The following is a 25,732-nucleotide window of genomic DNA, read 5'->3' as shown; positions in this document are numbered from 1 at the left end:
CCGCCAGGCGTGGGACAGGGGCAGCCCCCATGCCCACCCACCCCCTTGGAGAGCTCAGGTGTGACTCTGGGCCTCTGCTCCAAGCCCAGGTGCTTGGCCACCTGGACCCTTGGAAGTCGAGGCTGAGGCCCTGCCCAGCACCAGGACTTGCCTCTCTGGAGGGCGGGCAGCTGGATACAGGGGGAGGGACCTGGGCCCCAACACACATCTGCTGTATCTTTATTGCACGTTCACCACATTGCAAATCTTCCTCAAGAATGTACCGGGGTCGGAGCCCGGGCGACACGCTCACACGAGTCTCCACGGAAACGGAGCTGCGCCCTTGGCCGCCTCCCGGGAGGTCCCCGGGCACTGGTGGGTGGCGCCGAGAAACAATAGCTGGTCATTTCGTCACCGAGAACATGTGAGTGTCCGTCCGTCCACGCGAGTCCTGCTGGCCTCAGGAGCAGGCGTCTCGGAGGGCCTCCCGTGCGGCCGGGAGGGGGGGAAAGGGGAGTTTTAGTTTTAAGTTAAGTCCAGAGCACAAGGGCCTTGGCGGGGAGCCGGGCAGAGGGTGGCTCTCCGCGTGAGTTGCGGGTCTGTGCCGGCGTCTCTGTTTATATACATATCGTCTGTGTATAAATACAAAACAGTAAGGAAAGGCTTCCCTTCCGTACAAAAGGGTGGTCGCCTGCCGCCAGGCCGCCTGTCCGTCCACAGCTGCGTGCTCCCTCCGCAGCCGCTTTGTCTTGAAAGCGAACGAAACGCGTCCTGCGGACCCACAGCTGGAGGACCCCACGGCCGAGTCAGCTGGGGCATCGTGTCCGTCCCCGGCACCAGCCGGCGGCTGTGGTCACTACCTGTCGGCGGAGCCTCTGTGCCCAGGGTCCAGGGGGTCGAGGTCGTCCTCCACCACATGGCCCAGCCCGTCCTTCCCCACGCAGGCGCCCACGGCCTGCAGCACCAGGCGCAGCCGCCGGTCCAGGGCCTGCAGGTGCGGCTGGAACAGCACCGGCGCCACCCGGTCCTGCCGCAGCGACTCAGCCATCAGCAGGCTCAGCCTGTACTCCTCCTTGGCCAGCAGCTGCAGCCGCAGGTAGGTGGACTTCCGGATCCTGCGGGAGGGAGGGAGGGAGACGGTGCTGCTGACGGACCTCAGGTGGGGACAAGCTGAGGGCGAGTGACTCCCCGACCCTCAGCGCCCTGCCTCTCAGAGGCCCAACCAAGGGAGGGGGGTCCTGTGGCCCCACAGGCACCCATCATCCCAGGCAGACGCTGGGGGAGGGGAGGCCTGCTCACAGGGGACATAGGCCCCACTTGGCTTAGCACATCCGGCTGAGCGGGCGGAGGGCGGGTACCTGCAGCACTGTTGTAGAGGCACCAGAATGGAAAGCTCGTCATGGGAATATTTTCCAAACCTGCAGGAAGGAAAGCAGACTGTCCAGGGGTGGCCGCAGGAGCCCTGTGGGCGGAGCCTGTGGCCCAGGCAGCCACAGGGACAGGAGCTGGGGGTGAGCTGATGCAGCGCCTGGGGTAGCAGGTGCCTGTGTTCTGGGCAGCGAGCCCGCAAGGTCCTAGGCAGGGTGAGTGGACGGCGTGGGGGTCAGCCGGGTCCGCACAGCAGGGCCTCTTACAGCTGGGAACGCGTGACCCCCACCTGTGAACCTCCAGGTGCCCAAAGCTGACTTCTGAGGCATCAGGCACACGCAGCCCTAACCATCTGAAATGGGGGTCCCCCCATGCACACCCCCTTCCCCGTGTACCAGGGACACTGCCCCTCATGGCCCTGACCGGGAGGGCCGATGTCCCCGCCTGCTGCCCCAGATTCCTACTTGCAGGGCAGACGCCCCTGCCTGCTCCTCACAGCCCTGCTCTTCTTGGCCAGCAATCTCTTTGGGCCTCAGTTTCGCCAGGACAACATGTGGATAGAGCAGAACCCAGCCCATTGAGAATTAGGTGAAATAAGGTCATACACCAGTGATGGCCAACCTATGACACGCGTGTCAGAGGTGACACGTGAACTCATTTTTTTGATTGATTTTTCTTTGTTAAATGGCATTTAAATATATAAAATAAATATCAAAAATATAAGTCTTTGTTTTACTCTGGTTGCAAATATCAAAACATTTCTATATGTGACACGGCAGCAGAGTTAAGTTAGGGTTTTTCACAATGCTGACACGCCGAGCTCAGAAGGTTCGCCATCACTGTCATACACCCTCCTTCCCACAGGGCCCGCATCACAGAGTGGACCTTGGGGGTGGCCCTGTCCCTCCCGTCTGGGTGGGGCTCCAGGAGGCGGGAAGCGGCCAGGCTCACCCTCTCCCGTTGTCCAGGTGGATAATAAAGGTGTCGTTCCCAAACTTCTCAAATGTCTCGTAGTGATGGCGATCCATGTTCCCTGCGGAGACACGCGACCCGGGGTCACGGATGACGCGGCTTCGAGGCGGCTTCCTTCCCTCCCGACCCCGACCCCGACCCCAAGCCCTCATCATGAGCGAAAGCAGGACTCGGGCCCTCTTCAAACTGCGGCCGCAGCAGCGTCCCCGCGGCCTGGCCTGCAGCTCTGGGCCGCGTCGCAGCAGGGCCGACGGACAGCCCGCGGGACGCACCCATGAGGAAGTCGAAAATGGTCATGTCCATGATGTCCAGGATGCGGCGGCTGCGGTCGTAGGGGGGCGTCTGCTTCACCTCGTTGCAGTAGTTGGGGTCCACTTCCCACCTGCAGGGAGCCAGTGTGAGCGGCCGGCCCAGCGTGGGGCAGCGGGGCTCCCACAAAGGGCTGGGCTTGGAGAAACGGCGTCACTGTAACACGAAGTGTCTTCCGACTGACGCACCCACGCGGCTGAGGATGCATTCACAGGCATATGGGCCTGGGAGGTGATGAAGCCACAGCTCCCGTCCTAGCTTGGCCACACCGGGAGGCTACCTCCGCCCTGGACGCCAGGCTTCTGGAGGGTCACCCTGAAGAAACAGCCCAGGCACCTCACTCCCAGGCCTCGGTGGCTAAGAGAACAGGAGATGTTTCTCCAGCAGGAGGGACAAGAGGGGCAGGAGGGACGGACGCCATGTCTGAGCACAGAGGGGCTGTGTTTCCAGAGCCCAAGGGAACAGGCAGCCCCCCTTGGAGGCAACATCTAATTCTCAGAGTAAAGACGCCCCTCCCGACCGTCAATCACGCGGCGGCCGTCACACATGGGGCAGGGCCCTCACACCCATGTGGCCATGGACGGGGTCCTGGGCCCCTCTGAGCTTGTCTTCTTGATGCCAATGGATAGAAGCCAGCCCTCCCTGACCCCAGGAAAGTCAGGGCCTGGCCCGGGGCTGCTGCGGCCGTGCTCAGCCCACACTCACTCTGCCTTCTTGCGCTTGTGGTACGAGCGTCGCCACGGGTTCCGCCACGTCTTCCTCTTGGCCAGGGACAGGTCCGGCAGGAAGGCCGCCAGCGAGCCCTCGATCTGGTCCGGCTTCCCGCACAGGGCGTGCTCCGTGGAGCAGTAGTAGGAGCACTCCCCGTAGAAGCAGACGTTGTTGGCTGGCGGCAGAGGGCCGGCTGGTTAGCAGGTCCTCGGAGCCGGGGCCTTCCCTGGACTCTCACATGCATCTCAGCAAACCCTCCAACCCCAGGTTACAGAAAAAGGAGGCCCAGAGAGGGCAGCACACCTGCCCGAGGCCACACAGCTGTGGGTGTGAGTTAGGATCCGAACCCAGGTTCTTTCTGCTCACCCTCAACATTGAGGGACTGGGGTCTATGGGAATCCTGGAGCCCGTGTTCAACAGCTTAAAAAAGCATTCGTGCTATTGAGAAAGTGGAGAGACAATCCACAGAGTGGGGACCATGTTTGCAAACCACATATCTGATAAGGATCTAGTATCTACCACATACAAACAACTCTTGCAGCTCAACATGAAAAAGATAAATAACCCAATCAGTCAATGGACAAAGGAGTTCAGTGGGTATTTCTCCACAGAAGACCTACAGATGGCCAGCGAGGATGGGAAAAGACGCTCAACATCAGCCACTAGAGAAGCCAGTCCACAGTGAGGCCCCACTTCACACCCACGCGGCCTTTGTGATCAACAGAACAGATAACAGGTTCCTGGGGACGTGGAGACATTAGAACCTAACGCAGGGCTGGTGGGAACATGAAATGGAGCAGCCGCTGGGAACACAGTTGGGTGTTTCCTCAAAACATTAGACACAGAGTACCCACCGGACCCCAGGGTCCCCCCCACACCCAGAGACGTGAACACAGGTGTGCGCACGGATTGTAGCTGGCGTCCATGGCAACTCTGTTCCCAGCAGTGGAAGACTGGAAACAACCCACACGTCCATCAAGTGATGAACAGATACACACAGGTGGTCCATCCACACCACGGACACCAGGTGACCTCACACCCACACCACGGAACACCAGGTGACCTCACACCCACACCACGGACACCAGGTGACCTCACACCCACACCACGGACACCAGGTGACCTCACACCCACACCACGGAACACCAGGTGACCTCACACCCACACCACGGGCACCAGGTGACCTCACACCCACACCACGGAGTACCAGGTGACCTCACACCCACACCACGGACACCAGGTGACCTCACACCCACACCACGGGCACCAGGTGACCTCACACCCACACCACGGACACCAGGTGACCTCACACCCACACCACGGACACCAGGTGACCTCACACCCACACCACGGAGCACCAGGTGACCTCACACCCACACCACGGACACCAGGTGACCTCACACCCACACCACAGAGCACCAGGTGACCTTACACCCACACCACGGACACCAGGTGACCTCACACCCACACCACGGACACCAGGTGACCTTACACCCACACCACGGACACCAGGTGACCTCACACCCACACTACGGACACCAGGTGACCTCAAATCCACACCACAGAACACCAGGTGACCTCACACCCACACCACGGAGCACCAGGTGACCTCACACCCACAACACAGAGCACCAGGTGACCTCACACCTACACCACGGACACCAGGTGACCTTACACCTACACCACGGACACCAGGTGACCTCACACCCACACCACGGACACCAGGTGACCTCAAATCCACACCACAGAACAACAGGTGACCTCACACCAACACCACGGAGCACCAGGTGACCTCACACCCACACCACGGACACCAGGTGACCTCAAATCCACACCACAGAACACCAGGTGACCTCACACCCACAACACAGAGCACCAGGTGACCTCACACCTACACCACAGAGCACCAGGTGACCTCACACCCACACCACGGAGCACCAGGTGACATCACACCCACACCACGGAACACCAGGTGACCTCACACCCACACCACGGACACCAGGTGACCTCACACCCACACCACAGAGCACCAGGTGACCTCACACCCACACCACGGAGCACCAGGTGACCTCACACCCACACCACGGGCACCAGGTGACCTCACACCCACACCACGGAGCACCAGGTGACCTCACACCCACACCACAGAACACCAGGTGACCTCACACCCACACCACGGAGCACCAGGTGACCTCACACCCACACCACAGAGCACCAGGTGACCTCACACCCACACCACGGAGCACCAGGTGACATCACACCCACACCACGGAACACCAGGTGACCTCACACCCACACCACGGACACCAGGTGACCTCACACCCACACCACAGAGCACCAGGTGACCTCACACCCACACCACGGAGCACCAGGTGACCTCACACCCACACCACGGGCACCAGGTGACCTCACACCCACACCACAGAGCACCAGGTGACCTCACACCCACACCACGGGCACCAGGTGACCTCACACCCACACCACAGAGCACCAGGTGACCTCACACCCACACCACGGGCACCAGGTGACCTCACACCCACACCACAGAGCACCAGGTGACCTCACACCCACACCACGGACACCAGGTGACCTCACACCCACACCACGGACACCAGGTGACCTCACACCCACACCACGGACACCAGGTGACCTCACACCCACACCACGGACACCAGGTGACCTCAAAACCACACCACAGAACACCAGGTGACCTCACACCCACACCACAGAGCACCAGGTGACCTCACACCCACACCACGGAGCACCAGGTGACCTCACACCCACACCACGGACACCAGGTGACCTCAAATCCACACCACAGAACAACAGGTGACCTCACACCCACACCACGGAGCACCAGGTGACCTCACACCCACACCACGGACACCAGGTGACCTCAAATCCACACCACAGAACACCAGGTGACCTCACACCCACACCACGGAGCACCAGGTGACCTCACACCCACACCACAGAGCACCAGGTGACCTCACACCCACACCACGGAGCACCAGGTGACATCACACCCACACCACGGAACACCAGGTGACCTCACACCCACACCACGGACACCAGGTGACCTCACACCCACACCACAGAGCACCAGGTGACCTCACACCCACACCACGGAGCACCAGGTGACCTCACACCCACACCACGGGCACCAGGTGACCTCACACCCACACCACGGAGCACCAGGTGACCTCACACCCACACCACAGAACACCAGGTGACCTCACACCCACACCACGGAGCACCAGGTGACCTCACACCCACACCACAGAGCACCAGGTGACCTCACACCCACACCACGGAGCACCAGGTGACATCACACCCACACCACGGAACACCAGGTGACCTCACACCCACACCACGGACACCAGGTGACCTCACACCCACACCACAGAGCACCAGGTGACCTCACACCCACACCACGGAGCACCAGGTGACCTCACACCCACACCACGGGCACCAGGTGACCTCACACCCACACCACAGAGCACCAGGTGACCTCACACCCACACCACGGGCACCAGGTGACCTCACACCCACACCACAGAGCACCAGGTGACCTCACACCCACACCACGGGCACCAGGTGACCTCACACCCACACCACAGAGCACCAGGTGACCTCACACCCACACCACGGACACCAGGTGACCTCACACCCACACCACGGACACCAGGTGACCTCACACCCACACCACGGACACCAGGTGACCTCACACCCACACCACGGTCACCAGGTGACCTCAAATCCACACCACAGAACACCAGGTGACCTCACACCCACACCACGGAGCACCAGGTGACCTCACACCCACACCACGGAGCACCAGGTGACCTCACACCCACACCACGGACACCAGGTGACCTCACACCCACACCACGGACACCAGGTGACCTCACACCCACACCACGGAACACCAGGTGACCTCACACCCACACCACGGACACCAGGTGACCTCACACCCACACCACGGACACCAGGTGACCTCACACCCACACCACGGAGCACCAGGTGACCTCACACCCACACCACGGGCACCAGGTGACCTCACACCCACACCACGGAGCACCAGGTGACCTCACACCCACACCACGGAGCACCAGGTGACCTCACACCCACACCACGGGCACCAGGTGACCTCACATCCACACCACGGAACACCAGGTGACCTCACACCCACACCACGGGCACCAGGTGACCTCACACCCACACCACGGAGCACCAGGTGACCTCAAACCCACACCACGGGCACCAGGTGACCTCACACCCACACCACGGGCACCAGGTGACCTCACACCCACACCACGGAACACCAGGTGACCTCACACCCACACCACGGAGCACCAGGTGACCTCACACCCACACCACGGACACCAGGTGACCTCACATCCACAACACAGAGCACCAGGTGACCTCACACCCACACCACGGGCACCAGGTGACCTCACACCCACACCACGGAGCACCAGGTGACCTCACACCCACACCACAGACACCAGGTGACCTCACACCCACACCACGGAGCACCAGGTGACCTCACACCCACACCACGGGCACCAGGTGACCTCACACCCACACCACGGAGCACCAGGTGACCTCACACCCACACCACGGAGCACCAGGTGACCTCACACCCACACCACGGACACCAGGTGACCTCACACCCACACTACGGAGCACCAGGTGACCTCACACCCACACCACGGGCACCAGGTGACCTCACACCCACACCACGGAACACCAGGTGACCTCAAATCCACAGCACGTGCGGAGCCACACAGCTGTGGGTGTGAGTTAGGATCTGAACCCAGGTTCCTTCCGTGCACCCTCACCACAAGGGACTGGAGTCTATGGACATCCTAGTCAGTGCACCAGGTGACCTTATAAGGAGTGAGGCGCACACACTACACATGCATGAACTTGAAAACACGGTGCTCAGCAAGTGAAGTCAGACCCAAAGGGGCCGCACATTGTGTGACTCTATTTGTGTGAAATGTCCAGGACAGGCAGATCCAGACAGAAATATTGATGGAGCCAGGGACTGAGGGGAGGGGACAACTGGGGTGACTGCTAACAGGCAGGGCTTCCTTCTGAGGGAGGGAAATGTTCTAGAATTGGATTGTGGGGATGGTGTACAACACGGTGAATGTCTAAAAACCTCTAGTGCACTTCAAAATGGTGAAATTTACGACATGTAAATCATCTATATATTTAAAAGCCTAAGCAACCGTTTGACTGGTAGCTATGACACGCACTGAACACCAGGGGGCAGACGCTCAATGGACAGGCATGGAAACATGGAACAGACTGATGAATCTCAGAGGGAAGGGGGAGGGGGAAGACAGGAAGAGATTAACCAAAGATCTATATGCATACTAGAGGCCTGGTGCACGGATTCGGTAGGGTCCCTCAGCCTGGCGTGCGGGGACCGGCCGAAACCGGCAGTCCGACATCCCCTGAGGGGTCCCGGACTGCAAGAGGACGAAGGCCAGCCGAGGGACCCCACCAGTGCATGGATCCGCGCACCGGGCCTCTAGTGTCTCAATAGACGAGTAATTTAGAAACTGCACTTGGCCTGGTGCCCAGACCCACTCGCTGCCACAGCTCTCGGCGTCACATCTCTGATCACGCCGAACGTGTCCACTGGCCTGTGTGTTCACTCACGGGGCCCCGAGCTCCTGACTAATCACTAATCAGGGGCCTGGGGTGTGTAGAAACATGGGAGCCAGAGCCAGAGCCCGAGCACCCTGAACCCCGACACCCACAGCATGTTCTCGGCCCCTCTGACCCTGCTCTGCGGACCCTGACACAGTCTCTCGGAACAGAGACCTCGGCTGCCGGGGAAAGACGATGCCAACGGCTGAACTAGGGGGCGCCACATGGGACCTGGTGTTACTGCCTTAAGTTTTGAAACTGAAATATGTCACTAGAAATGTTGCAAGAAAAATTGCACAAAGAAGTGGCCAGGAGCAGCCACACGGCCTGGGCTTCCGCTGCGTCCCAGGTGTGGGACTGATGCCCAGACCCACTGATGCCCAGTCCCAGGCAGCACGGACAGGTGGTCCCAGGTGTGGCACGGCCTGGACCCCGGCTGCACTACCGGGAGGAGATTCTGGGAGCCTGGGGTTTTCCAAAACAAACCTCTTTTGCCTTTGAAAAAGCAGGTGGTAGATGTCCCCTCTATGCCCGCCCAGGGGACAGACGGAGCAGGAAAGCACGTGGAGGGCACAGGCGGGGTCCGAGGGAACTGCAGGCTGGAGACCAGTCCTCGACACACTGACGGGTCCCTGGGCCCCGTCACGTGCAGCCAGCAGGGGCTCCCCAGGCGCAGCCTACCTGGGGAGATGAAGAAGGTCCTCCACAGCTTCTTGTCCCGCGTGACGTCCCGGATCTCCCTGGTCATGTTGATCATCCTGCCGGCCACGGGAGGGACGCGGCGGAAGTCCAGGATCCTGGCGGGAGGGGCGTGGGAGGGGGTGTTATCTGCGCCCCTGTGGCTGCCCCAGGTGGCGCCGAGGGAATGTGTCTGCCTCTGCCTGTGGGCCCTGGGGTTCCATCTGGTCCGTAGGGGACTCTGCATTGTAACCAGCCTGGGAAACGTCACGCTGTGGGCCCAGGGCACACACGCACACTGGGGCTCCAGAGTACCGTGGGGCGGGGGGCAATCCTCTGGACCCTGGGGCTGACCCCAAAGCTAGGCCCATGGATTGTCCCTGGGGGTGCTCTGTCCATCCCACATGGTCATACATTGGCCACCTGTCCACCTCCCCAGCAGCCAGGGGCCATGTGGAGCCCAAAGAGGAATCCATTCTGCTGAGGAGACTGCCCCCAAGACAGGTGCCCACAGTGGGGGATGGTTTGTGAGACTTGCATCCCTCGTCCCTCCCTCGCTCCCATCCTCACCTCCCAGAGAAATTCACACCTGCAATTTCCTGCGCAAAATCCATGCTCTCGGTGCCCTTTCCTCTTTCCTTTTCCCAGTGGCCCACTGCCCCCCCTACCCCCCCACATGTCTTGCAGCCGCTGTTCTAGGTGTGGGAAGCAGGGCACATCCATCTGGGCTGTGACCTGAGGGCAGGGAGTAGCTCTCTCTTGGGAGAGGAGTGGCTCTGAGCATGAGCAAATCGGATGCTCACAGCGCCCGTGTTCCGCTCTGTACACGGGGTAGCCACGGGCCCCACCGCAGGGAGCGGCAAGAGTTGAAGGGACCAGCTCAAGCTCAGACCCCGCAGCCTGGCATCTGTGGGAGCCGCAGGTGGGTCAGCTCACCTGTCCAGGTGGAAGGCAGCGATCTCCGCATTGTGCCTCTCGTAGTCAGAGAAATAAAAAAAGTCAGGGGGTGTCTCCTGCTCTCTTGTTTGCCTAGAAAAAAGGGGACAAAACAGAAAGGGCTTACACTGAGAAAACCTTCCGGTGGAAGGGCGCATGCGGCTCATACTGGTCTAACTGGGGCTCTGGGGCCGGGCCTCCCCACTCTTACTCCTTTGTCCCTCCCCCCAGCCAGGATTGTCAGAAACCTCCTGGTGACTTCTCCAGCCCTGCCCTCCTCCCCCCACCCTGCAGCTCTGGTGTCACTAACCCTTTCAGCAGCCTTGCCCATTTCTACACGTTGCCTGTGCTGTGCCCTGCCTCCCCTCAGCCCTGCCTCGGCCCCCAGGTGCCTTCCTGACAGCCAGTGAGAAGGCTTCTCTCCTGAGGAGCTTGGCACCATGGCACTAGGCCACTACTTGGAGGGCCAGGGCAGGAGTGCCCAGCCAAGCACCTGCTGTAGAACAGGTGAGTAATAAACAGGACAGAGGAGGGACTGATGGAAGAAGCACAGGGAAGAGGCATAAACCTATTTGCAATGTCCAGCTCTTTTCCCTGTTATTTCTTCAATTTCCGCCATTACCACCACCATCATTATCACCACCACCATCATCATCATCACCATCACCACCATCACTATCACCATCACCACCATCACTATCACCATCACCATCACCACCATCACCACCACCATCACCATCATCACCACCACCACCACCATCACCATCACCACCACCATCACCATCACCACCACCACCATCACCATCATCACCATCACCACCACCATCACCATCACCACCACCACCATCACCATCATCACCATCACCACCACCACCACCATCACCGCCACCACCACCATCACCATCATCACCATCACCACCACCATCACCGCCACCATCACTATCACCATCACTATCACCATCACCACCATCACCATCACCATCACCATCACCACCATCATCATCACCACCATCACTATCACCATCACTATCACCATCACCACCACCACCATCACCATCACCACCATCACTATCACCATCACTATCACCATCACCACCACCATCATCACCATCACCACCACCATCACCGCCACCATCACTATCACCATCACGATCACCATCACTATCACCACCACCATTACCGCCATGGCCATTGTCCCTAACACACATTGGCCTCTTATTGCCTGATGTGCAGTGGCAATATCTGTGATGCTGAAAAGTGAGCATTTCTATCTGGCAATGCTGTGACCTTTGTCCTGCCTTCCTCACCTCTGAGTGGGTCACACACCTGGAGGGCAGGTGGCTCTGAGCCCTGTTGCTCTGGGAACAGTGCAGCCACTTCTCACAGCCTGTGACCAGGTTCCTGGAAAGTTCCTGATCCCTCCCTCCTCCTGCCTCGGGGCTTTCCTCCATCCTGAGCAGTTCACAGAAAGGCAGCTCTGTCCAAGCCCCGAGGCCACACAGGCCAGGCTGTTCTGGCTTCCCGAAGCCCTTTCCCTCAGGCCCGGAAGGCAAAGAAGTGGCTATGAATGCTCTTTGTCGGCCTTCACTCTAGAGGCTCTGAGAGGCCCTGGGTTCCCTTGCTCGCTGAGCACACCCCCACCTGTGCAAGTGGCTTGTGCGTGGTTGGAAGGCTCCTCCAGACTGGGAGCTCCTTGGGGCAGGGACCCAATTTCACCTGTGAGGCCCCCAGGGCTGAGCTGGGCACTGAGGAGCACGCCCAGGGGGGAGGCACACAGGTTGGACCCTGGCATCAGCCTCCCCTTCTCTGCTTTGGCAGACACTTGGGTGGGAGCAGAGGCCCGGGGTGGGCAGACCTGCTTCCAGCAAGGAGAGCTGGGGGAGCGCCCCACCTCTTCGCCCGGTTCCCAGCTGTAAAACCGGGCACTCTCACCTCCGTCCTCACAAGATGCTCAGGCAGGGCTCTTGGGTGGGGCTGGTTGGTACGGCCCTTCCTGTCCTCAGAGCCGGTCCCCCCTCCCCCCCAACACACACACACACACACACACACACACACACACACTCACTCGGGGAGGAGTGAGGAGGAAAGGCCAGGACTGATGTGTAAGGCCGGTGAGGGGGAGGCTGATGAGGGTCGTGCACACTTGCAAGCGTGTCCTGCAAGGACGGGAGGAAGGAAGAAGCAGCCCCCCGCCAGCGTATCACCCACCAGAGTCAGCCTCCATGCGCCGTCTGCTCACCTCCCGCCAGCTGTCCCTATGGTCTGTCCACGCCCGGCAGCTCAGGGCCTCCGCAGCGTGTATTTGCTGCAGGGCCACGCTGGCTCTGCTCAGGGCCAGGCTGCAAAAAGGGACGTGTGGGGAGTCTGCAACCCCCACCCCCATCCCCACCTCCCGGGCCTCCTGCAGAACAGGCGGTGCTGTCGCTGTCTCAGCAGCGTTTGGGGAAAACACTTTGGAAAAGTACTGAACCCACTGCCCCAGGCAGGAGACTGGACTTGGCTGATCCTGGTCACCTGGCAACCTCTCCTTCCTCCAGGTGTCCTGGCTACAGGTGTGCCCAGGTGCGGGAGGGCAGGTGCAGGGCGTGGCCCACCCGGTCTGGGCTTCTCCCTGGGGTGGTGGGGATGGACACGTGGGAGATGCTGTCGGGCACCGGGGTCGGCGGAGCTCCGAGCTGGCACCTGCCCCATGAAGTGGGGAGACGGGAGGCTGGACCAGCATTTCCTGGAGCAGCACCCAGGAGCACGGTGCCCCAAGTCAGGGTCCTCCCTCAACGACAGGGAGGAGCTGTCCTTTGTGCTGGTTCCCTGTGGCTGCTGACAAACGCCCACGAGCCTAGTGCCTGAGGCAGCCTGGGAAGGGTGTGCGCCTTGGTCTGCTTCCTCCAGCTCTGGTCACGCCACCTCTCAGGAAATGCATTGCACGTCTACGAAACGACAGGGTTTTCTGAGGAAAAGTACCTCTGTTTCCACAGAAGCCAAAGAGGCAGAACCTGGTAAATGCTGGGCCATCCCTGGTGCACGATCAGGCCGGGGGTCCTCCGGCTCTGACCCTGGCCCCCGTCTTATTGACATGGAGGTCGGAGGTGGAGAAAGAGGAAGGCACGTTTGCAGAATCACAGGATGGAAATGGCAGGTCCCGGGTAGGAACAGGTGTCTCTGACCCAAGTCTGCGCTCCTTCCTCTGCACCCTCCAGTGTCAGACGCTGCAGCTGAGGGTCCTCAAGTCTCTGAGCAGAACAACTAACTCCACGGCCCAGAGCTGGGCATGCGCAGCCTGAAGTGTCGGCCGCGAGGTTGGGTGCCCAGGCTCAGGGGGCACAGGAAGGGCCCGGGGTCTGGCTGCAGGAACAGTCCCCATGTCCGAGAGACGCCAGTTCTTTGAGGCCCTGCTCTGTGGGGGGACCCGTGAACGACGGGGCTCCGTGGGAGGACGGTCACCGCAGAGCCCCATTCCAGCGAGACCCATCCCCACATCTCGGTCCCGCACCAGACTCCTCCACCTTCCATATGTCACCCCCACGCAGCCCCTCCCTTTAGAGCAGCGGTTCTCAACCTGTGGGTCGCGACCCCTTTGTGGGTCGAACGACCCTTTCACGGGGTCACCTAAGACCATCAGAAAACACATATATAATTACATATTGTTTTTGTGACGAATCACTGTGCTTTAATTATGTTCAATTTGTAACAATGAAAATACATCCTGCATATCAGATATTTGCATTACAATTCATAACAGTAGCAACATTACAGTTATGAAGTAGCAACGAAAATAATTTTATGGTTGGGGGTTCCCACAACATGAGGAACTGCATTAAAGGGTCGCGGCTTTAGGAAGGTTGAGAACCACTGCTTTAGAGGGACAGCCCCCTAGAGTCCCCACCGTTACTGTCAACACCTCAATGTCCTTTAATGTGTGCAGAACTGAGAACTCATGTTTGGATTAAAAACAGAGGAAACTGGCCCTGGCGGGTTCTCAGTGGTTAGAGCCTCGGCCTGGGGGCTGAAGGGTCTTGGATTCGATTCTGGTCAAGGGCAGGCACCCTGGATGAAGGTGGATTCCCAGCCCTGGTCGGGCGCATGTGGGAGGCAACCAATCAGTGTGTCTCTCTCACATCCATGTTTCTCTCTGTCTCTCCCCCTCCCTTTCACTTTCTCTAAAAATCAACGGAAAAACATCCTCAGGTGAAGATTAACAAAAATAAAACAAAACAGAGGAAACTGGCAGCGTGCTCCCAAGGCCTGTGAGGAACAAAAGCCGACATTATCCGGCTCCTCCCAGGAGTGGATGCCCACTGAGCAGCTACACGACTTCCCTCCTGAGTCCTCACGACCGTGACGTGTCCCCGCCCCACAGACAGGGAGACGGCCAGCCAGAGGGCTCAGCCCACGGGTGCCCTGTTTCCAACACCCTCTGCCGGCTCCCCCGGTTCTCAGGGGGGTGACTCAGGAGTGAAGTTAAAGGGGAAGTGAGTGCGCCTTCCCCAGAGGCTGCTGTCCTGCACTGAAGCCCCTCGGTGCATCGTTTTATTTAAACGTAATAAGAGTCGAGGATGCCACGCTGCTCTGAGTCTTCCCACTGAGGACGGGGCTTAGCGTCAGGATCGCTGCTGTTTCCCTCCAGGGGGAGAACCCCTAAGGTCGGGGTGGGGCTGCAGGCAGCCCGTTCTCAGGCTGTTCGAGGAGCTCTTATCTGCAAAGTGGACCTGGGGCATCAAACCTGCCGGACCTGATCACATTGCCCCTGAAAGAAACGCTGCCTTTTCCGTACACGGAAAATGAAGGCCCTAGTTCCTTCCTGGCCTTTTAATCTTCCCTCCCGTTCATGACAACTAGAGGGACGGCCCACATACCAGCAGGCACCCCAAGACAGCAATAAGCAGCGAGATACAAAGACACGCCCGGTTCTGCTGTCAGGAGAGTGGCTTTAGGGGAAATGACCTACTTGCCTTGATTTTAAACAAAGGGGAAGATCTTTTCCAGAGCCCCCAGGGAAACATTTGCCATAGTGAGCAAGGGGGCGGTGGATCAGGGTGGGGACCCTGGAGGCCCGGGCCCTGTGAGGCGACCCTGCCCAAACTCAGCTCCCCCATCTGCTCAATGGGGACAGGGTGGGCCCAGAACTGCCTCTCAAGGGCCTCACTAAGCGTGCACCATCTTTCATCCCCTGCCTAGGTCTCTGCAGCTGTTATGAATCTACACTAATAAAAGAGAAAAATGGTAATTGGCGTACGGCGCTACCCTTTTCATTGGCTAATCAGGGCTATATGCAAATTAACTGCCAACTAAGATTGGCAGTTAACTGCCAACAAGATGGCGGTTAATTTGCATATGTAGGCACAATGCAGGGAGGCGAAAGGGAAAGCAGGAAGAAGCCCCCTGCCACTGACAGTGATCGGAAACCCAGGGGGGAGCTAACAGCTGGGGGGCAGGGCAAAGGCGGCCCTGGGGCCGCCTTTGCCCTGCCCCCCAGCCATGATCGGAGAATCAGGTGCCTTTTCCGCCCTGGCCAGTGATAGCAGGAAGTAGGGGTGGAGCCAGCGATGGGAGGGGTCTGGGGGTCCCCTGCCCAGGCCTGATGCCTGGGCCAGAGGCATCAGGCCTGGGCTGGGGGCAGAACCAGTGATGGGGGGAAATGAGGGTCCCCTGCCCAGGCCTGATGCCTCTGTCAGAGGCGTCAGGCCTGGGCAAGGGGCCGATCCTGCGATTGGAGGGTGATGGGGGTCAACGCCTGAGGGCTCCCAGTATGTGAGAGGGGGCAGGCTGGGCTGAGGGACACTCCGCCCCCCCCCCCCCCCCACACACACACCCAGTGCACGAATTTCATGCACCGGGCCCCTAGTCTATATGTCTAAAAGGCTAATATGCAAAGTGTCCCCTTGGGAGTTTGACCGGGAGACTAGGAGTTCAATCACTCGCTATGATGTGCGCTGACCACCAGGGGGCAGCATGGAGCAAAGGAAGGCCCCTGACGGCCCTGATCACTGGCCAGGCCTAGGAACCCTACCCATGCACGATTTCGTGCACCAGGCCTCTAGTCATTAATAATCCCCTTTCCCTTTGACCCTGTTACACACGGGATTCCCGCTGCCACGCGGGAGCAGGTGGGGATGGTTAACTCCTGTGGTAGGCCTGGGTAGCGCCCTTTGGCTGCAGGTGCATGAACAGGGCCATGCACACGGCTGGCACTGGCATCACACAGCTTGGTAGCCTGCCAAGCCACTCCCCAGGTGGCCGTGAGGACTCAGAGACCTGCTGCCCCATCCATGGAGCCTGCGCCCGCCACACCCACCGTGCCTGTCACACCCACCACGCCCACCACGCCCACCAAGCCCAGGAGGGCACCTTGCAGTCCTGCTCCTCGGCCCCTCCCGTGGATGCACCTCTGTCCGGGAGGGCGGTGCTGAGAGCTCAGCTGGCGGGGGGCAGAGCGAGCCACGTGCTGAAGGGGGCCCTGGATCCTGGGGGAAGGTTTGCAGTGGCCCCAGGAGCGAAGGGGAGAAGACCCTTCTCCAAAACCCCGCACGAAGGCTCCACCGTGCTGTCCTCCAGCAGCAGCCCTGCAGCCGGCCGGCCCCACTCTGCCCCATGGATGCTGCTCCCGCTCTTGCCTCCTCGAGCTCCCCCACGTCCAGCTGGTCCTCGTGATGGTGGACTCAGGGTGGATGGCCAGGCAGGGAGCAGGGGTGTGAGGGCCATCGGCCGGCGCCGTCCTCCTGCTGAGTCCCGGGCAGCTCAGGAGTCTCTCTCAAACACTGTTGGGTCGTTGGTTTGCTTCTCAAAGTCCAGGTTCTTCTATAAAAATAGTCCATGAAATTGGAGACAAGCCGTGTCCCACAGCGGGAGCCTGGAGGCGAGTGAGCCTGTGGGCACGGCCTCCCATCTGCCCTGGGCCTGGGTGGGGCTCCACGTGGCCACTCTCTCCCTCCTCTCCAGGACCTGGGGCCGAGCCAGAGGCCTTCCCGGCCCCAGTGAGCCTCTGTCTGAATCCCCTCCAGGGACTCAGCCTCTGAAATGTGTGTGTTTATCTGTGTACGTGGCTGCTGACTCCCCATAGAATTGAAGCTCCTCTGGGTCCCTGTCACTGCTGAGTACTTGATGTCACGCCAGGTCTGAGTGGGTACTGATGACCGTGCCAGGTGGGACCCATGGGGGGGCGGAGAGGGACGAACCTGAGTGCCAGGATCTGTAAGGGGAGGCCCACCTCGGCCGGGCCCGCAGCTCTGACCCAAGCACTGCCCGCCCAGGTGGGGCACGGCTCGGGCAGCTTCCTATGGGCACACGAGCTCTGCCTGAGGAACCTGGCGCTGGCCCCATAGAGGATGCTGAGCTCCCGAGTCAGGCGGAGGGCGGGGGGCTTGGAGGCCGGCCCGAGCTGAGCGTGGACACAAAAGGGTCCTTGTCCACCTCTGGCCAAGCCCAGGCCTCTGCGGGCTCCACACCCTGCGACTGCTATTGGGCAATGTGTTTGCCTCTGGGCTGAGTGAGGGCAGCAGAGCGGAGGAAACAAATTATTTATCAGAACAACTCAAAGACTTATCCACTCCTGACGGTGCCATCCCAGGCCCTCAGCACCGGGCATTGCCCCACGGCCTCCTATGTGGATCCTGTGCCAGAAGCCTTCCCGCCCGGAGACAACTGCCACCCACTCGGCAACACTGTCTCCCGAGGTCGCTGAGCAGCCAGAGCTCCTTCCGTCCCCCCGGCCCCCAGCAGCTTCACCCGAGGTCCTGCTCTCACTTGTGCCACCGTCTGTCCACCTGCCCCTGGGCCCCGAGCGCCCGCACGGTGAACACAGGACCAGACCCGGCGTCCAGCGCTGCCCACTGCCCTGCTCTCTGGCCTGCACCTCCTCTTCGCCGTGTGCGCTGGTGCCTGGCGGTCACACTGATCAGAGCAAGAGGGGCTCAAATTTCTGATTTAGAAGCACCTTCCCCGCAAGGTTTCTACAGCCGCTTATGCGTCTGTGCCCAAGGGATGGGCCTCCAAACAGCTGCCACAGATGGTTTAACTCCGAGACACACACACAGACACACACACGCACACGCACATGCACACGCACACACACTTCTAGTCTTTGCAAAAAGAAAGAGAGCAGATGGCGCGTGGGGAGGCTCTGGGCACAGGACGCCCGGCAGAATCTCAGCCTCAGCCCCTGTGCGTGGCCTGGCCGGCAGAGAACAGTAAGTCAAGGCGGCGGACATGCTGGGCTGGGGGCCCCGCCCTGTGCACCATAAACACAGCATATAGGAGAGAAATCGAAATATTTAGGGCCTCTGTGCCACATGCAGGGCCCAGGGCTGGCGGGAAGGGCAGGAATGCCTGCTCGGGCTGGCGAATGAGCCTGGGCCCAAGCCCTAGTCTGCGGCCCACTCCTTGTTTGTGTAAACCCTTCTGATCCCAGTGCCTCCTCCTTGAAGGAGAGTGCAGGAGAGTGGGTAGTAAAACCTTCCCTGTGATCGGAAAGGTCAAGTGACTTGATGCGAGGAAGAGCCACCAGCCCCTGCCACCCGCTACGTCCGGAGCAGCAGCTGCCAAGTCCTAACAACAACATGGAGATGAGGAAACAGCTTCGAGGGGGTGGTGTGTGTGCAGTGTCACAACCAGCAGAGTGGCCTCAGAGACAGAAAGAAAAGGAGGGAAGGAGGGGCAGGTGCTGGGGGAAGCCACATGCTCTCTGCAGCCGCCAGCCGCCAGCACGTGTCAGCACGTGTCAGCATGCAGGAAGGAATGGACCCAAGGCCACAGAAAGGCCACCAGGACCGCGCACTCGGCAGGGACGCCACACCCAACATCAGCCACACAGGCGCCTGCACCGCTACCTACAGACACACGTTTACACACGGCGCCTGCACCGCTACCTACAGACACATGTTTACACACGGCGCCTGCACCGCTAACTACACATATTTTTCAGTATCAAATTGATGTATTAAATGTTACACCAAAATCACAAGCAACAACAAAATAGATAAACTAGGCATCCTGAAAATTAGAAAGGACACCACACAGGTTCCGGAATATAGAAAGAACTCTTACAGCCTCTTAACAAAAACAGCTAAAGAAACGGCAAGAGACCTGAACAGATGTTTCTGCAAAGAAGACAGAGACGGCAACACAGGCCTGGAAGCTGCTGTACATTGTCGTCGTTGGAGACGCCAGTCAGTCCACAGACGCCCCCGCCCGCTGGGATGGCGGGAATCCAGGGCACGGTAATCACCAGTGTCTCACAGAGTGAGGCTGCCGGTGGGCTGTGGGCCGGTAACTGCTGTGGGAGGCCGTCGGCAGTTCCTGAGCAGGTCAAGGTGGTTATTACATGCCCGGCTCTTGCATTCCTGGGCATTTACCCAAAAGAAATGAAAACATACATCCACCTAAAACCTGGTAGGTGAATGTTCCCAACAGCATTATTCTTAGGGCCAACAGGTGGGAACAGCCCAAATGCCACTGAGTGAAGAATGTATGAACTGTGACCTAGCCACACGATGGAATATTGTTCTGCCTGAAAAAGGAGTCAGGCCCAGCCGGCACGCTCAGTGATTGAGCGTCAACCTATGAACCAGAAGGTCACCATTTAATTCCCAGTCAGGGCACAGGCCCAGGTTGCGGGCTCGATCCCCAGTGTGGGGCGTGCAGGAGGCAGCCGATCCATGATTCTCTCTCATCATAGATATTTCTCTCTCTCCCTCTCCCTTCCTCTCTGAGATCAATAAAAATTATTTTTTTTAAAAAGGAGCTAGGACCTGGCACCTGCCACAACTCGATGAGCCGTGAGGACATGCGGCTGAGGGAGAGAAGCCACTAGAGAGCAGCACTTTGTGATCTGATTCATTCGAAAGCCCCACAACATGTAGACACATGGAGACGGTTGGGGGCCAGCGGTCGTCCAGCAGAGGAGGGCAAGGAGAAGTGGGGGGCAGCAACCTGTGCACAGGGTCCCTCACAACGCTTTGCTACGTCCTCCCTCGTCACGTGGATGAGCTGCCCTAGGAACTAACTCTTGTTCACACCACAGCCTGCAGCGAAGGGTTTCCTTACGCGTCATTTTGCTCAACATTTTACTTAACTTTGCAGAACCTATAGAGGCCGTGAATGAGTGAGGACTTAGGGTTCACAGCCTCTCTCCGCAGTAAGGGGCAGGTCCTAGAACTGATCCTGGTGGCAGACACGCAATTCAGCGCACACACTCACAGCACAGAACTATGGACTTCACATGGGTGACAAAGGGGATATGTGAATTTTCTATATGTATAAAACCCTAATGTGCAAATAGACTGGACGGCGGAACACTGAACATCCGGTTGCTATAACGTGCACTGACCACCAGGGGGCACGCGTGGAATATGGCAGGCATTGGCCACGGTGGGATGGTGGAGCAGGTGAGTGGGGGTATCAGATCACAGAGGGGCGCCGGTCGCTATCATCGGGGTGAGCCTCTGGTGGTTACTGAAAATTCTTTGCTCCCGCGCGACATGGTCCCGCCCAGTGCTACACCCGCTGCTGGCGCCAGAGCCGCCACTCACACCTGCGGCCAGTGCCCGGTGCCAGCCCCGATCGCTTGGTGCCATCAGTGGGTGTGAGTGGCAGCTGCCGGCCCCGATCACCCCTGAGGGCTTCTCCACCCCCCCTGCTCCTGAGGGGCAATCGGCACAGCAGCTGCCACTTGCACCCGCTGCCAGCCCCAGTCGCTCTGCATGGTCAGTGGGTGCGAGCGGGGCCGATGCTGTCAGCCCATGGGAGCAGTGGCGGCGGGAGCAAGGCTGCCGGCAGACAGGGGACTGGGCACCGATGGGCTGAGACCCGCCACTGTGCCCACTGCAGCCTTGCAGCCCACAATTCCTTTCAAGGTGCACGAATTTGTGCACTGGGCCCCTAGTATCTTGATAAAGCTGTTAAAAAGTCTTGCTTGAATATCCAGGAACTCCTGGGCTAATGTGTTAATTATATGCTTTTAGATGCATATTAAAAATATATGATCCACCCCGGCCAGCATGGCTCAGGGGTTGGAGCACCAGAGGGTCTTGGGTTTGATTCCTGGTCAAGGGCATGTACCTGGGTTGCAGGTCCAGTCCCCACCTCCCAGTTGGGGTGCATGTGGGAGGCACCCAGTCAATGTGACTCCCTCACAGCGATGTTTCTCTCTGTCCCTGCTCCCTTCTACTTAAAAAAAAAAATCAATGGAAAATATCCTCACTCCTCGTGTATATACATCCCTTAAGCTTTTACGTCAGCCACAAGTCACACAAACGTCCCAGGACCCCAGGCCCCACCCTCCTCATCCAATCAGTTCAGAGTATTCTGCCAGCAGTTTACAGAGAGGATCAGGTCACAGAAGGACGTTTTTTATTAAAGAGACGATTGGTCATGGATTTAATCATTTAATGGGTTCCCTTGGGGCGGCCACAGGGTCATGGCCATTCGGTGCCTCACGTTTACTTGGTGGCAGCTTTCATGTTTCCTGCAGCAGGACAAGCCACGCCCACAGGGTTACAGCTAAAGTGCTGCTGGTGCACAGCCAGGCACGTCCACTTATCTGGCTGCTTTGGGGCGGGGGCAGCGCTGAGCAGCTGGGACACAGACCACATGGCCTGCAGACCCTGAAACACCCACCCTGACCCTACAGGAGACTGCTGACCCTGAGCCGTGTGGGGGCGGGGTCCTCTCTCCAAGGGGCAGACGGAGCAGCAGTGGGTTTCCCGCTGGGTCACAGGGGTGAGGGTGGGGCAGCAGGCAGCGGAGAGAAAGCGGGGAGCAGTCGCCGAGTTCACCCCAAAACACTACTGGAGGACACACTGCACCTTCCACCAAACCTGGTGCCTGTGGGCAGCGCCAGCCCAGCCCAGCCACCCTCCGCACCCTCTCTACACCCGCTTCGCACCTCCTGCCCCCTCCCGCCCACGCCCCATTGCCGCCAGCGCCAGCACTTACTTCATGGGCTTGAACAGGGCCTGCCCGTAGTTCTGGAACGTCATGATGAGCTTGAGCTGAGTGCCCCCCGACTTCATGGCTGCAGGGAGGCAAAGACACAGGGTCACCCGCTGCCCGGCCCTCTGCTCCCCACGCAGACCTCACGGCCTGGGCCCTGGGCATGGCCAAGGGCCCCCACTCTGCCTGGATAGTAGGGTTCCTCACAAGGATGCCGACACGCCCGCCTCCCCATTCAGAGGTTGGGGCAGAATCTCTCTCCAGGCCAACCCAAGACAAAGGGCCCGGCTTCTGGAATGGCTGGGTGTACACACCTGCCAGCAGTGCCTCCCGCCCCAGACACCCGCTTACACCTGGACACCTGGACACACCCACTCACACACAGAAACAGCTACACACACAGTTACACTCAGAGCTACACACACAGAGTTACACACACACACACACACACACACACACACACACACACACACAGAGCTATACATACATACACAGCTACACACACACAGGAGGTGAGCTGGCCGACCAGCCCTGTCACCGCACAGGGAGGCCCAGGCCACCCAAGACAGGGTGGTCACAGGGGCGAAGTGAGGCAAAGTGTCCCCACCAGGGTCCACGCTCCACTGGGTGGGACCCCATAAACCACAGGCACCCAGAGGCTTCAGGCTGTGGTGGAGAGGTCCACGCCCGCAGGAGCCTGCAGAGGCCACTCTGGGTGGCGCTGAAGCTGCCCCCACAGAACAGGGGGTGGTCAGGAAGGCCCAGGGCAGGGGAGGAGGAGAGAGCGGGCACATTGCAGCACCTGGTGGGTCTGGTGGCCACTGGTCCCAGGGCAGGAGGGGATGGGAGCAGGTGGGTGCTGTCCCCTCAGTGTGGGGAGCTGGCTAGGGAGGGTGGAGGCCAGTGGAGGGGGGTGGCTGGAGGAGATGAGGAAAGAGATGGAGAAAATGGGAAAATTCAAGAAATATCTGGGATGGAGGAGCCATTTGGAGGGGGTGTTGGGGTACGGAGGGGAGAGAAGAGACGAGGGTGACCCCGAGGTTTCGGCTGGAGCAGCTGGATGGAGGAGGAACAGCCTGGAGGTGAAGGTCGGGCAGGTGAGCCTGGATGCCCCAGGACAGACCCAGGAGCCGGCCTGAGGCGGCCAGCGTGTGGCGCACACATGTGGAGGACCGAGGACCTGAGGCCATTGCAGGTCAGGAAGGGCCTGCAGGGCCTGGGCGGTGCTGAGGTCAGGGAGGGTGGACACAACCTGTGAACACACCAGGGCTGAGGCGGGAAGGCGTCGCCGTGCAGGAGGCTGCACTGCTGGAGGGCTTTGCTGTGGGGCCCTGACCAGAGTGCCCGGGGCTCCAGGGGCACACGTGCAGGCGAGGACAGCAGTGTCACCAGGGAAGGCCCTGCCCTAAGCGTGCACGCCATGGGCGCTGCGCGGAGCACCCTCATGGAACCTGCTGGTGTTAACGTGTGTTAATGTAGCACGGGCGTCCCTAATTGGCACGAGGCCTCTTGGTGCGAGCGCGCATAGAAGCTGCCCGACCAGCCAGCTGCTTTGTTCGTAAGGAAGCACACCCCACCTGCTGCTGTCTCCGCGAGTTCTTCCCTATCCTGCACCCAGAGGGCTCCATCCGGGCTGAGGAGCTGGCCCCCACCAGCAGCCCTGAGCCTGGAGGCTCCGCTCAGCCCAATACGGCTGGGCACCTAGGTACTCACGCTTCCCAACCTCAGGGTCCCCTTTCGGTAAGTGGGGCTCAGGGTGCCACCCAGCCTCCTCCAAGGGGGTCTGGGGGTCCAGACAACCAGGGAGCGTATTTGCCCTGTTAGCTGCAGGGGCCACTCACCTGGGACACTGCCGGGAGCCGTTCCATGCTTGCTGTTTCAAGGGACCTGGCATATATGGCATACTCTTTTTAATATGTTTGCTCACCTTCTTGGCACTATGTGTTTTAACCAAGGTCTCTAAGAAAGGTTGTTTCCCCAGGTAGGGATTTTCCCCTGAAGTTAGGGAGGGAATAAAACCTCTTAACTAAGTGCCAGGTGGGTAATTAATCACTTTAACTACGAACAATCATGCTTAAGCTACATAATCTTTACTCCCTGGAATGGAGATAAGAAACGCCCTAACCTTTGAAATAGAGATTGATAGGATTGGAATCAACTGGTATAAATACAGATGTAAGAAGACAGCAAGACACAGAACTTAGAACACAGAACTTAGAACTCAGAACTTAGAACACAGAGCTTAGAACACAGAACTTAGAACACAGGACTAAGAAGACATAACCTACACAGAACCTACAGACAGAAGAACTTCGCTGGAGAGAACATGGCAAAAGATCCTGGACTGAACCTGACTACAGAAATTGGCAAGAGAACCTGACTAGAACCTGGTAACTGAACCTGGCTGGAGAACCTGGACAGAACCTGGCAACAGAACCTGGCTGGAGAACCTAGCAAGAGAACATGGACACAGAACCTGGCTGGAGATCCTAAGCAGAACCTCTCTGGAGATCCAGACCAGAACTTGGCTGGAGATCCTGGCTGGAGATCCTGGCTAGGCTGCTGATCAACTGAACACTGTCTCTGTGTCATTCCTTCTTCGCCGACTCCATCCACACCTTTGGGGACCCCTGGACCTGCTGGGGTTGGACCCCGGCAGGACACGGGGATGAGACCCGTCCACCTCCTCGGACAACAGCCCCATGAAGGGGTGACGCCGTGACGCCTCGGGAGAGCACCCGACGGGGCACCCCCAGGACGGCAGGTTGCCATGGGGAGCGAGTTACCTCCCTGAGGTTGTCGGTGGCCCATGGCCCCTGAGCACCAAGCCCAGACCCTGCCTCCAGGTTCCGCCCCCACCGGCCAACTCCTCCCAATGCGGCGTCTGCTCCAGCCACGGCCAGGCTGTGTCTGAGGGCCTGGCCCTGGCATTCAGGACCGAGAGCTCTCAGGCTCCTTGATTCCTGTGCATGCTCTTCGGGGACACAAAGCCACTTCCCTGCAAAACACTGGAGACTCCCGAGGGACAGAGTGCCACGCGGCCTCGGACATGCCGAGCGTGAAGGACGCGGAAGCCGCCCGTGACTTATTATTAGCTCGGCCCTGCTGGGCGGACGGTGGTGCTCTCCCGAAAGCTGCAGGTGAGTTCAATTTTCTCTCCTCTCATCACGAACAATCTCGGCTCTTT

At 59.4% G+C, this 25,732-nt stretch overlaps 1 protein-coding gene across 1 annotated transcript in view; it reads right to left on the bottom strand.

Moving 5' to 3' along the window:
* Positions 1-207: 207 nt before the first annotated feature.
* Positions 208-25,732, bottom strand: part of FAM20C (FAM20C golgi associated secretory pathway kinase) — a 34,623-nt gene continuing 9,098 nt past the window's right edge. Inside the window, exons 3-10 of the mRNA XM_036314136.1 lie at positions 22,549-22,627; positions 10,621-10,713; positions 9,688-9,803; positions 3,334-3,514; positions 2,592-2,701; positions 2,299-2,380; positions 1,338-1,397; positions 208-1,094 (exon numbers count right to left, since the gene is read on the bottom strand). Of these exons, the coding sequence (XP_036170029.1) occupies positions 836-1,094; positions 1,338-1,397; positions 2,299-2,380; positions 2,592-2,701; positions 3,334-3,514; positions 9,688-9,803; positions 10,621-10,713; positions 22,549-22,627 (980 nt within the window). The 3' untranslated portion in view covers positions 208-835. The remainder of the gene's footprint in view (positions 1,095-1,337; positions 1,398-2,298; positions 2,381-2,591; positions 2,702-3,333; positions 3,515-9,687; positions 9,804-10,620; positions 10,714-22,548; positions 22,628-25,732) is intronic.

Source organism: Myotis myotis, unplaced genomic scaffold, assembly GCF_014108235.1.
Source record: "Myotis myotis isolate mMyoMyo1 unplaced genomic scaffold, mMyoMyo1.p scaffold_m19_p_6, whole genome shotgun sequence".
In the NCBI taxonomy this organism is placed as follows: domain Eukaryota; kingdom Metazoa; phylum Chordata; class Mammalia; order Chiroptera; family Vespertilionidae; genus Myotis; species Myotis myotis.
The sequence above is the reverse complement of the archived record's forward strand: the minus strand, read 5'-3'. Positions and strand labels throughout refer to the sequence as shown.